Genomic DNA, 14,249 nt, shown 5'->3' with positions numbered 1-14,249 from the left:
CAGACCTCAGCCTTCAGCCTTCTTCAGCCTCAGCCTTCTCCCCCCCTGCCCCCCACGTTATTAATGGTTCACATCATTTCCTCTGATCGCAGGATTATTCTTCAGCTGTAATTCTGTATGTAGTAGAAAGCTAGTTCTTGCTGTCAGAATCTCTATATTCTGGGACAATTCCAGTTCTGGCTGGAAATAGCATGGTCACAAAGCTTTTCAGCAGTGTGCCAGTGAATTTTAACAACAGAGAGATAGCAAGATTCCATCACTGAATGACTAGCTTTGAAGGCCATTTGCACGTTAACTTTAAAAAAAAAGAGTCTTTCCTGTAGCTTCCGCCCCACTCTCCCCCACTTTGGCCAAGTCCCATTAATTTTGTTGAAGGTTTTTATTTTCTGCTGAAAATGCAGGAAATTTAGACAACTCTTTTGGAATCCCCCCAAAACTAATACAAACAAGATACATATGCTTCTCTTAAGGAAACTAAAAATAAATGATTTGGAACTATTTAACTGTATAAATTCCCTCTTAAAAGAAAAAGGAAGTTTATATAATGAAGCAGCCCTGACTGCTGTTGACAGGGTAAGGTGCTCCCACAGCTGCCAGCTTGTCCATTTGACATGAACTCACTACTTAGCACAGATCGTGCTCACCGTTCATTACCAGCATGTACAAAACCATCAGAACATCTGAAAAGGGCCGTTTTCTCAAGGCCCTTGTATTTACATTTGAGATTTTCTGCAATAAAATAAGCCTGGCCTTTTTTTTTTTTTTTTTTTTTTTTTTGAGAAGAAAGTCTGTTTGACGTGGGATCCATTCCTGGCATGGAAGTTGTATGTACTAAAAAGAAAATACCATGAATGAAAAAGACACAATATTCTCCACGTATTTTGCTGCTCTACCAATGAACCATCTGATTTTATCTCTGACAAAGCTAATTTTGGTTAGTTTTTGGAAATGTGTCTTTTAAAAAAAAGAAAACATGTCTTTTTAAAAAACTTTATTTTATTCCATAAATGTTAACTATGTAAATGTAATTTATACACTTCCCTAAAGGACTAGTTTTGTAAATTAATAAAAATGGGATTTAGCACATATCTAAAGCTAAGAGATGTGATTCTTTGCACTTACAACATTTGCATTAATTTATCCACTTTGGAAAGGCAGTTATCTTTATGTTCTTTCTGTAATAGTATTTAAAATTTAAATGATTTATAGAGTTACATGTTAAAATAGGTATTATCAGAAAATTTATAATCAACCACTCCCTAATTTAAGCTTATTTTTAATTTCTGAATTACATTCAATTTCTCATTTTTGTTTTGTAATTGTTTTGCAACATTAAAATATACAGTATGCTTTCTAGTGTGAGTGACAATATGGCAAAATATGATATTGTGTAAAATGTCTTTGCTCTAGTTCCTTTAATTATATTTTCAGTCAATTTTAGTAATGTCAGAAAAACTTTGTTCTTGACATTTAATTTATAAATCTGCAGCTGAAAACAATCTTTGAAAGATAGCGTTAGAATTAGAACTTGTCACAGAAACAGTTAAAAAAGGAAGTAAAATACCTAGTAATTCCTTTAAGTATAAGAGAATTAGTATAACTTCTAAGGAGCCTCAGTCAGACTGATGAATGTAAATTGAAACCTAATGTGGAGTATACTTATTGAGGTAGTTTCCAGTTTATTCTATACCTGACTTGGGGATAAAATAAATGATCAGTAGTTTGGTTTGGGTTTAAATGAGCAGGTACCTGTTTGGGGGTTGAGTATATTATCCTGTTTGTTGTAGCAAATTATTTAATAAAACATCGAGAATAAATTATCAATATGTTTGAAAGCAGAAAGTGTAAGCTATCAATAGGTAATTCGTTTTTTATATTTAAGTTTAATATATTAGGACTTAAGGGTCCTAATGTTATATGTAACATAAATGGGTACAGAATACTTAGGAACATGAAATTCTGCAGAAAGCTAATGTTTTGACTTGTATTACTATGATAGTCATACTGTCTCACTGGGTTGCTCTTAGATGAGAGAAATTTGAGAGAAAATTCTGAACTCAGAGTTCCTTTCTCCTCTTCTAATTCAAGTAGCAATGTAAGATGAAAATACAATCGAGAGAACTATAATCACAATTATGTTGTCAGTTCCCAATATGAAGGCTAATCCCTTTTCTTTGCTCCAAACACATAAAAGTAATAGATGAACCATAACTAGAAAAAAAAAACCCTTGAAGCCATATAGCCTCACCCTAAAATGAGAGAGGGAACTTCTTGATCAACGAGAAATAGAAAAAGCACTCGAAGCAGATAGCAGGGTCTGAAGCTGTGAGGCTGCCAAGCTTCTTGTCTGGAAGGAGGCAGGAGTGGCTGGGAGCTCAGCTGCTGCAAGGCAGGCACAGCACTCAGGGGCCCTTGGGAGGCAGCACGGTAGTGCCGGGTTCCCTGCTAGAAACTAAGAGGTAGAATAGACCCCTTACTGAAAAGAGCCTGAGTAGAGGCACTAATGATGACCCTTAAGTTCTGTGTCTAGGAAGGTGGGAAGACTCAGAACCAGCCTCACTCTGGAACCTTGAGCCTATTGTGAGGGGATGTGGCTTGGTGACAGACCTTGCTTATCCTGCCTTTAATGTGATTGCATGGCAGCAGCCCTGATAAACCAATGATGAGACCTCATTTCAGACTGGGAGCTCTAGAAAGCTACTGCATGACCTGTAGGCGTGGGGGGATTAAGCCATACTAAGTGAGCCTACATAACCAAAATTCCAAAATATATGCTAAAATCTAACTTAATACTAAGAAAGACAGCCAACATAGTCATGATCATGTTTAAGGTAAGTTTATCCAAAAAGAAGCAAAAATTAATAGGATAATGTTGAAAGTACTCAAGTATTTTTAATATCCTCAAAGATAAATGAAGGATATAGTATTTGTTAAGAATAAATAAATATAAAAATGATGAAATGAAACAAGAACATGACTCAGAACTATTTCATTAGAAAGCTTAGAATGAAAAATATAGTCATTAGATTTGAAAGCTCAGTAGACAAATTCTAAACTGGGCAGTATCAAAGACGGTTAGTAAACTGTAAGATAATGAGAAAAAATTATCCAAATTATCTTTGTGGAAGAGACTAGGTTGTCAGATGGAAAGAACACTCTGAATACTAAGCAGGATAAATAAAGATAAATCAACACTGAAACACATGGTTGTGAAACTCAAGAGTGTTAAAGAATGAAAAATAAATCTTAAAGGCTATCAAAATGCTTTTCCACAGGGCAGCAGTAGTTAGGTTTGTATAATAAACTGCTCAAAGCCAAAAACAGATGCCAGAATCAAGTGAACACGTATCTTTTAAGTTTGTAAAGAAGTAACTAATTCTATACCCAGATGAGATACAAGAGTGAATGTAAAATACATATTTCAACCACGCTAGGACTGAGAGAGTTTATTATCCATGGACTTCACTGAAAGCACTATTAAAGGATGTACTTCAAATAGAAGAAAAGTTTACCTGTAGAGAAGCGGAATGCAAGAACTAGTGGTGTGCACTGAAATCCATATGTCAACTTAGTTAACTGCTGACTTTTTGTTCAGATGCTCAGTCCTGTCCAACTGTTTGTGACCCAATGGACTGCAGCATGCCAAGCTTCCCTGTCCTTCACCATCTCCCGGAGTTTGTTCAAACTCATGTTCATCGAGTCAGTGATGCCATCCAACCATCTCATCCTCTGTTATCCCCTTCTCCTCCTGCCTTCAATCTTCTCCAGCATCAGGGTCTTTTCCAGTGAGTTGGCTCTTCACATCAAATGGCCAAAGTATTGGAGTTTCAGCTTCAGCATCAGTCCTTCCAGTGAATATTCAGGATCAATTTCCTTTAGGATTGACTGGTTTGATCTCCTTGCTTTCCAAGAGACTCTTAAGAATCTTCTCCAGCTCCACAGTTCTAAAGAATCAGTTCTTTGGTGCTCAGACTTTTTTATTGTCCAGCTCTCACATCTGTACAGGACTACCAGAAAAACCATAGCTTTGACTATATGGACCTTTGTAGGCAAAGTAATGTCTCTGTTTCTTAATATGTTGTCTAGGTTTGTCATAGCTTGTCTTCCAAAGAGCAAGCGTATTTTAATTTCACAGCTGCAGTCACTGTCCACAGTGAATTTGGATCCCAAGAAAATAAAGTCTATCACTGTTCCCATTTTTTCCCCAACTATTTGCCATGAAGTGATGAGACTGGATGCCATGATCTTCGTTTTCCAAATGTTGAGTTTTAAGCCAGGTTTTTCACTCTTCTCTTTCACTTTCATCAAGAGGCTCTTTAGTTCCTCTTCACTTTCTGCCATAAGGATGGTATCATCTACATATCTCAGGTTATCGATATTTCTCCCTGCAATCTCGAGTCCAGCTTCTGCTTCATCCAGCCCAGCATTTCTCATGATGTACTCTGCATATAAGTTAAATAAGCAGGGTGACAGTATACAGCCTTGACATACTCCTTTCCCAATTTTGAACCAGTTCGTTGTTTCATGTCTGGTTCTAACTGTTGCTTCTTAAGCTGCATGCAGATTTCTCAGGAGACAAGTAAGGTGGCCTGGTATTCCCATCTCTGAAGAATTTTCCAGTTTGTTGTGATCTCTACAGTCAAAGGCTTCAGTGTAGTCAATGAAGCAGAAGTAGATGTTTTTCTGGAATGATCTTGCTTTTTCTGTGATCCAGTGGATGTTGGCAATTTGATCCCTCGTTCCTCTGCCTTTTCTAAATCCAGCGTGTACATCTGGAAGTTCTCAGTTTACATGCTGTTGAAGCTAGCTTGAAGGATTTTTAGCATTACATTGCTAGCATGTGAAATGAGTGCAGTTGTGTGGTAGTTTGAACATTATTTGGCATTTTCCCTTCTTTGAGATTGGAATGAAAACTGGCCTGAGTACTGATTTTTTTAAAACCAATTTATGGGTTTTTTTTAAAAACATGAAATTAAAAACCTAAGCAACTGTAACAAAACAAGGAAGAATGGGGTCAGCACTTTTCTGTTCAAGGAGAAGTTAAAGTGTATTAACCTCCTTTGATCTTGTTCAGGAGGTAAATAGCAATATTTTATCTTTTTTTTTTTTAAATTTATTTATTGGTTACAGTGGTCTTCGTTATTGCGTACAGGTTTTCTCTAGTTGCGGTGAGCAGAGGCTGTTCTCTACCTGCAGCATGTGGGCTTCTCATTGCAGTGGCTCCTCTCGTTACGGGGCAGGACTTTAGAGCACGTGGGCTTCAGTAGTTGCAGCTCGCGGGCTCCAAGGTGCAGGCTCAGGAGTTGTGGCACACAGGCTTAGCTGCCTCTCCGCAGCATGTGGGGTCTCCCACATGCTAGAACCCATGTCTCCTGTATTGGCAGGTGTTTCTTATCCACTGGGCCACTTTATCCCTTGCACATTGATTTTGCTTTCCTTTTTTTCTGTCCCATAAATGTTGATTTGTTGCTGGATGTTCTTAAAACAATACTGCTGCTGCTGCTACTGCTAAGTCGCTTCAGTCGTGTCCAACTCTGTGCGACCCCATAGATGGCAGCCCACCAGGCTTCCCCGTCCCTGGGATTCTCCAGGCAAGAACACTGGAGTGGGTTGCCATTTCCTTCTCCAATGCATGAAAGTGAAAAGTGAAAGTGAAGTCGCTCAGTCGTGTCTGACTCTAGTGACCCATGGACTGCAGCCTACCAGGCTCCTCTGTCCATGGGGTTTTCTAGGCAAAAGTACTGGAGTGGGGTGCCATAAACCAATACAGGTGGAGGTAAATTGTATGGAAATAAGTATACCTTTTTGTGTGCTAGATCGGGGTGGTAAACTTTTCCACCAGAGTCCAGATAGTAAATATTTTTTATTTTGTAAGCCATGCAGTCTTAGATGTGAAGTGTATTTTACCTCATAATAAGTCATTCCTACTTTATTTTGATTAATAGTTCATGTTATATCTTTTTCCATTTTTTTACCTTCAATCTAACTTTATTTAAAGTGAGTTACATTTGAAGTTTCTTGTAGATAGCGTATAGTTGCATCATGTATTTTTAATCCACTCTGTTGTTGTTCAGATTTTAATTATTGTAATCTCTTTGCATGGATTTGCTCTAGACCCTTTACATATATAACTTACATAACTTGCTGCATCTAGTAGTGTTGACATTTTCCCAATTCAAATGAGAGGTAGAAAGTATCCTCTCTTTAAATTCCTTTGCTCTCCCTGGTTTATAATATAGTTGTCTTAGGTGTTCCTTTGCATCCATTGAGAGCCACATCAGTGTTACAATTTTTGCCCCAACTGTCAAACATAATTTAGAAAACTGAGAAGAAGGAAAGTGTCATATTCACCTATGTTTTTGCCTTCCATTGTTCTTTCTTTCAAGAGATGTGTTGATTACTTACTTTGAATTTTGCTCTATGTACTATTTCACATTCAGATTCCCAAAGACTATTACCTCTCAGGAAACAGAAACAAAACATTAGGCTGTTTATCTGTAAATATGAACATTGAATGACAGTGTAGAAAAGTGAGGTCATATTCCGAATTAGAAATTCTTCTTGGAATTGATAAGACTCTACTATCACTTTATATTGAGCAAGTTTAGTGATTTAAGGTGGTACACTGATAAGAGTACAGATGAGGATCTATTAATCAAAGCTCCAAATTTTCTTTTAGATTAGAAAGTCTAAAATTTATTAATGTGAAATTTATGATTATCACCATATTTAGTTCAAAAGTTATAACTCAAATCCTTTAGTAACCGATAAACTTAACTCTAAAAATTCTTGACAAAAATAATCTTGAAGAGTTCTTGTGCATGATCTTTCCAATGCTGTTATAATTGTAAAGCAGTTGCCCTCATTCTAATTAATTCGATGTCAAGGAGGAAAATACTGACTCTTATGGGGATTTTCTTTCTTTATCAGGCACAAGACCTAAATGTCATTGAAGAAGTGATTCGAATGATGTTAGAGATCATCAACTCCTGCCTGACTAATTCTCTTCATCACAATCCAAACTTGGTATATGCGCTTCTTTACAAACGAGATCTCTTTGAACAATTTCGAACTCATCCTTCATTTCAGGATATCATGCAAAATATTGATCTGGTAAGTGTAAATGGAGATATTTACTGTTATTCTTTTTTAAACAGAGAAAGTTTAACAAAACTTGAAAAAAAAAACCTACAATAGTCTCTTGAATTTTAACTGTATTTGCCATCTATTCCAACAATTGTCACCTTCCACATGTGTATATGTATTATATACAGACACATATATATATATACATGCACATATATGTCTTTAGGAGAACTGAGATCATATTTTATATCTTAATAGTTCTGGATTCTGCTATTTTTACTTAACACATTTTCCTGTGATATTAATTCTTTGAAAATCTCACATTCTAATAATATATAACCTGTATTTCATGGATCACAGCCTTGTCATGGCATGTCAAAGGGGCTTGAAGCTATGAGCCACTCTGTGCCAGGCCACCCAAGAGGAACAGTCATAGTGCAGAGTTCTGACAAAACGGGGTCCACTGGAGGAGGAAATGGCAACCCACTCGAGTATTCTTGCTGGAGAAACCCATGGACATATGAAAGGGGAAGAAGATTTGACACCAGAAGCTGAGCCCTGCAGGTCGGAAGGTGTCCCGTATGCTACTGGGGTAGAATGGAGGGCAGTTACCAACAGCTTCAGAAAGAAGGAAGCAGCTGGGCCAAAGTGGAAACGACCCTCAGTTGTAAATGTGTCTGATGGGGAAAGTAAAGTCCAGTGCTATAAAGAATATATTTCTTAGGAACCTGAAATGTTAGGTCCATGAATCAAGGTAAACTGGACGTGATCGAGCAGGAGATGGCAAGAATGGACACTGACATCTTAGGAGTCAGTGAACTAAAATGGATGGGAATGCGGATTTAATTCAAACGACTGTTATATCTACTACCGTGGGCAAGAATTCCTTAGGAGAAATGGAATAGCCCTCATAGTCAACAAAAAAGCGAAACGCAGTACTAGGGTGCAACCTCAAAAGCAATAGAATGATCTCAGTTCATTTCCAAGGCAAACCATTCAACATTACAGTAATCCAAGTCTATGCCCCAACCACTGATGCTGAAGAAGCTGAAACTAACTGGTTCTGTGAAGACCTACAATAATTTTAGAAGTAACACCAAAAAAAGATGTCCTTTTCATCATAGGGGATCGCAGTGCAAAAGTAGGAAGTCAAGAGATGCCTGATATACAGGCAAGTTTGGCCTTGGGGTACAAGTTTGGCCTTGGGGTAACATTGTACGGGAACCAGTGACCAAAACCGTCCCAAAGGAAAAGAAATGCAAGAAGGCAAAGTGGTTGTCTGAGGAAGTTTTACAAATAGTTTAGGAAAAAAGATAAGCAAAAGGCAAAGGAGAAAGGAAAAGATAATACCAACTGAATGCAGAGTTCCAGAGAATAAAAAGAAGAGATAAGAAAGCCTTGTTAGGTGAACAGTGCAAAGAAATAGAGGAAAACAATAAAATGGGAAACACTAGAAATCTCTTCAAGAAAATTGGAGATATCAAGGGATATTTCATGCAAAGATGGACATGACAAAGGACAGAAATGGTAAGGACCTAACAGAAACAGAAGAGATCAAGAAGTGGCAGGAATACGCATTGCTGCTGCTGCTGCTAAGTCGCTTCAGTCGTGTCTGACTCTGTGCAACCCCACAGACAGCAGCCCACCAGGTTCCACCATCCCCAAGACTCTCCAGGCAAGAACACACATTAGAACCATACAAAAAACATCTTACAGACCTGATTAACCACACTGGTGTGGTCACTCACCTGGAGCTGGGCATCCTGGAATATGAAGTCAAGTGGGCCTTAAGTGGCAAAATTCCAGCTGAGCTATTTCAAATCCTAAAAGATGATGCCATTAAAGTCAATATGTCAGCAAGTTAGGAAAACTCAGCAGTGGCCACAAGATTGGAAAAGATCAGTTTTCATTCCAGTCCCAAAGAAGGGCAATGCCAAAGAATGTTCAAACTCCCATGCACTTGTGCTCATTTCACATGCAAATAAGGTAATGCTCAAAATCCTTCAGTTAGCTTCAGCAGTATGTGAACCGGGAACTTCCAGATGTACAAAATGGATTTAGAGAAGACAGAGGAACTAGAGATCAAATTGCCAACATTCATTGGATCATGGAGAAAGCAAGGGAGTTCCAGAAAAACATCTACTACTGCTTCATTGACTACCCTGAAGCCTCTGTGTGGATCACAACAAACTGTGGAAAATTCTTAAAGAGTTGGAAATACCAGACCACCTTACCTGTCTCCTGAGAAACTTGTATGTGGATCAAGAAGCAAAAGTTAGAACCAGACATGGACCAGTTGAATGGTTCAGAATTGGGAAAAGAGTATGACAAGACCGTATATTGTCATCCTGCTTATTTAACTTCTATGCTGAGTACATCATGCAAAATGTACACAAGCTGGAATCAAGGTTTCCAGGAGAAATATCAACAACTTCAGATATGCAGTTGATACCACTCTAATGGCAGAAAGCAAAGAGGAACCAAAGAGCCTCTTGATGAGGGTGAAAGAGGAGAGTGAAAAACCTGGCTTAAAACTCAGCATTCAAAAAACTAAGATCATGGCACCTGGTCCCATCACTTCATGGCAAATAGATGGGGGCAAAGTGGAAATAGTGACAGATTTAATTTTCTTGGGCTCCAAAATCACTCCAGAGAGACAATGTCCGCAGTCATGAAGTTAAAAGACGCTTGCTCTTTGGAAGGAAAGCTATGACAAACCTAGACAGTGTATCAGTTTGCTGACAGAGATCCTTGTAGTCAAAGCTGTGGTTTTTCTGGTAGTCATGTACAGATGTGGGAGTTGGAGCATAAATAAGTCTGAGCGCAGAATTGATGCTTTCAAATTGTGATGCTGGAGAAAACTTGAGAGTCCTTTGGACTGCAAGGAGATCAAACCAGTCTATCCTAAAGGAGATGAACCCTGGATATTCGTTGGAAGAACTGTTACTGAAGCTGAAGTTACGATACTTTGGCCACCTGATGCGAAGAGACGACTCTTTGGAAAAGACACTGATGCCGGAAAGATTGAGGGCAGGAGGAGAAGGGGGCAGTTGAGAGAGAGATAGTTGGATAGTATCAACACTCAGTGGACATAAATATGAGCAAACTCTGGGAGACGGTGGAGGACAGAGGAGCATGCCACAGTTCATGAGGTCACAAAAAGTCAGACACAATTTAGCGACTGAACAACATTAACCTGGATTATGGAGGTCCTAAAATATGTTAACCCTTACCCCATTATTGCTTATTTGATTGTAATATTTTGTAATTAATTCATAATTAACAGCTTCTAAATAAATTATAGCTCACCTTTTTTAGTTCTGTTGTTGGTGTAGTCTTAAACTGAAATTGTACTAGTTCTTACTGTCAGAGTTGTCTGTATCTTCGAGATTCACCCCATGTCAAATTGCTGTTTAGATGTATTGTACAACTCATGTGTCTGTGCATCATCTCTTACTTCTGTAAGTGACCTATGAGAGGATCTACCTCACTACTTTTACAGCTTTGAGTATTATATTTATTTCAGGATTTGCTATTTTGTATTAAAAATGGTATTTCATTATTGTTTTTAATTTTTATTTCTTTCATAATTAGTGTGATTGAACATTTTTCACAGTTCTGTGAACCTTCACTTCCTGTTCTTTTTAAAAAGATTTTTCTGCTAAGCCTTCTATTGCTATATTAATGTTTCCCAATTCGATTTGATTCCACAGATATTTGTTGTATAGCTCATCAGGTTCACAGTTGCTGTGCACAAGAGGAAGCTGAAGAACTACCATCCCTGTCCTTGTTTTACTTAAATTTGCTGTTGTTCAGTCGCCCAGTCGTGTCCGACTCTTTGCCACCCCATGAACAGCAGCATGCGAGGCCTCCCTGTCCCTCACCATCTCCCGAAGTTTGCCCAAGTTCATGTTTATTGCATTGGTGATGTCATCCAGCCATCTCATTCTCTGACGCCCTCTTCTCCTTCTGCCCTCAATCTTTCCCAGCACTGGGGACTTTCCCAGTGAGTCAGCTATTTGCATATCATTTACTTAAATTTAGGAAGATTTTAAATAATTATTGCATGAGTATAAATATGTACAGTTATTTCCATCATGACTGAGCACAGGTGCATACCTTCCTCCAGGGTGTGCACCTCATAGTGAAATTGCTGCATAACATGGACCATTTCCTTTGTTATGTATGTGCTCTGCTAAGTTGCTTCAGTCATATCCAACTTTATGCGAACCTATGGACTGTAGCCCACCCAGGCTCCTCTGTCCTTGGAATTCTGCAGGCAAGAATACTGGAGTGGATTGCCATTCCCCTCTGCAGGGGATCTTCCCAACTCAGAGATCAAACCGCATCTGTTAACGTCTAAGCTGCATTAGCAGACGATTTCTTTACCACTAGTGCTACCTGGGATGCTGCCGTTTTACTCTCTGACCGGTGGTGTGTAGAATTCCTGTTGCTTCACATCCTCGTGGACCTTAGTTTTGTCATTTTTGTAACAGCACCTCACTGTGGTTTTCATTTGGGTTTCCTCCTGTGATGCCTAGGCAAGTCTTTTGCCAGTTTTTCTGCTGAATTATTTATCTTTATGTAGATTCTTTGTTCTAGTTATGTTCTAGTTATGTTCTCGTTATGTTGTTAGACCTGTCTTCATTATGTTTTGCAAATATCCAGTCACTAACACAAATACAAACTTTCTGACATAACTTTAAAACTCCTCTCAGAATAGTCAGACATCAGTTCTCAGTCCTACTCTTTTCTTGGAGAACTGCTTCCAGCCCCAGCCAGCTTGGACTCTGGTTCTCCTGCCCAACTGCAGAACCTTCTCAGAATTTCCCTCAGCTGTCCCCTTGGTTGATCTTGGCTCCTGTGAAGTCCTCTTTCTTGGTTTACTGCTTCAGATTGGTAGAGCTTACACTACTGTAGCTTTCTGGGAAAAGGATATATGTGAGATAGGTTTTTTTATTTTTTTAGTTTCTAATGTCTGAAAATGTTTTTCTTCTTTTTTAATATATGACTGTTGTCTTGGGAAGCTTTGGGGATCTCTCTATTACTGTGTCCTGAAACTTCATGATTTGCTGTGCCTTGGTCAGTTGTATTTGGTGCTTAGAGGGTCCTTTTAGTCTAGAAACTCATGCTCAGAGCTTTCAAATACTCATTTAATTATTTCTTCCTGGTTGTTTCTCTGTCTCCTGCTGTTTCCTCTCTGAAACTTTTATAAGAAAGATGGCCATTTCTTTTCAAGCCCCTTCATGTTGGTATCACTAAGTGTTACTTCTTAGACCTAGTTTCCTCATAGTAAGAGTCCTCCAAGCTCCTGCCTGGGGTCTGTGCATCCATCTGTGAGGGTTTTAAAAGCTGAGGTAGAAAGAGACTGCATAATATTGAGGATGGGGAAAAGAGGGTGAGAGTGACCTCTAAGGTGTAAACTTCCTGGCTTCTTCCAGGATAACAGCAATACATAGATGGATGCATGGACTCTGATCACATTTAAGATATTTAAGAACAGTTCTATCCATTCTCATAAGCCAAGTAGATTAATTTTTGCTCATCCCAGTAGAGTCTTGTGTACTTGTTAGGTACTTAATTGAAACCAGCTTTGAACTATAACCAAGCTCCCATTCCAGACTCTTAACACATAAGTTCTGTGAGTTGCTAAATACTCTGGAATCCACACAATTACACTGAGTTTAGTTAAATACCACTATGTATACTCTTGCAGATCTGTTCATTGATTTGCTCCCTATCACTGCCGTGTAATGATTGCTGGTAAACAGAAATAAAAACTAAAACTCTTCACTGTCAGTTTAGTTAGTGTTTTCATGGACTTTCCTTAAGCTGCCTCAGCTATATACCTGACAGTTGCAGCTATAGCAGGTTATTTTGCCATTTACATGCTTGTCATTTTCCTGAACTACTATCAGTATTATTTAGATTTCATTAACAAAATTGGGGCAGCTGAGAACCATTGTCATCTTTGCAGTTAGAATAAAGCTGAAACATCATTTCAAATGAGCATGGTTATATCTTAAAGTTAAACTTGACATATAAGGTCTGTAATTAAATTCTCACCATTATGAACAGGTATGTAGATATATTGATACTTAGGATGTGTGATAGCATCCTCAGGCCACTTCTCAAATATTTCTTCTCTGGCCCCATGTCCTGCTTGTTAAGTCTGGGTTTAACCAGAAGAGCATCTCCTTTTAAAATTGACAAGTATTGTTAATAGGATCATGAAACAAACGGTTGTCCGAGAGACATCCATCACAGCTTATTCCTACCTTTTTCTGTTGGCTAGATTCTTTTTAACAACTCGGTAGTCTAGTTTATGGTCCAAGAATGCATGTTAGAGTCTGTGCTTCGATGAGAAAACCCAGGCACCAAGAGATCTTTACCTCCATGGAAAAAGTAGAGTCTACTTTTTCCCAGGGAGAGTCTCCAGGAAGTGCAGTCCCTTCTCTGATCCCAATTCTCAAAAAAACTATCCAGAAAGAGTTTCTGAATAGGAAAGGCAGAGCCCTTCTTACTCCTCTTAATAGTGTATTGCTCATAGCAGTCTTAACAATCGCAGTGTTAAGCGGAAATCAATTTTCTCTATGAAGACAAACTTTACAGGCTAGCTTATAGCTAAAAAGCACTTCTGGAGATTTCCTGGCAGTTCAGAGGTTAGGACTTCACACTTCCGTTGCAGGGGGCACAGGTTTGATCTATAGTCGGAGAACTAAGATGCTCCAAGCCACATGGTGCAGCCAAAATAAAGTAAAAAGCCAGTTCTAGCCAGCCTATTGATGCATTTGTCCAAATTCATTTATAGTTCTTGCTAGTACCATTTTGGGGAGTAAAATACTGAGATTACGATTCATTGTGCATACGAGTAAAGGTTCAACAAAACCCTTTTCTCTATTACGTGGAAAATTGGCCTGGGTTAATCTGTTTTTAGCTCTGTTCCTTGGAAATCTGGTGAAGGTAGAATGTCAGCTGTGTTAATTCAGTAATACTCCTGTGACAAAATGCTGCTGCTGCTGCTAAGTCACTTCAGTCGTGTCCGACTCTGTGCGACCCCATAGACGGCAGCCCACCAGGCTCCCCCATCCCTGGGATTCTCCAGGCAAGAACACTGGAGTGGATTGCCATTTCCTTCTCCAATGCATGAAAGTGAAAAGTGA

At 38.7% G+C, this 14,249-nt stretch overlaps 1 protein-coding gene across 9 annotated transcripts in view; it reads left to right on the top strand.

Annotated features, from left to right (window-relative positions):
* The window catches only part of DYM (dymeclin), a 400,415-nt gene that overhangs the window by 311,705 nt on the left and 74,461 nt on the right, over positions 1-14,249 (top strand). For all 9 annotated transcript variants that reach the window (XM_061400135.1, XM_061400133.1, XM_061400128.1 and 6 more), the window contains one exon: positions 6,931-7,113. In XM_061400135.1, the coding sequence (XP_061256119.1) occupies positions 6,931-7,113 (183 nt within the window). The remainder of the gene's footprint in view (positions 1-6,930; positions 7,114-14,249) is intronic.

The sequence above is a fragment of the Bos javanicus genome, chromosome 24, assembly GCF_032452875.1.
Source record: "Bos javanicus breed banteng chromosome 24, ARS-OSU_banteng_1.0, whole genome shotgun sequence".
NCBI classification, from domain to species: Eukaryota; Metazoa; Chordata; class Mammalia; order Artiodactyla; family Bovidae; genus Bos; species Bos javanicus.
Note: the sequence above shows the minus strand (reverse complement) of the source record. Positions and strands in the feature narration are given on the sequence as shown.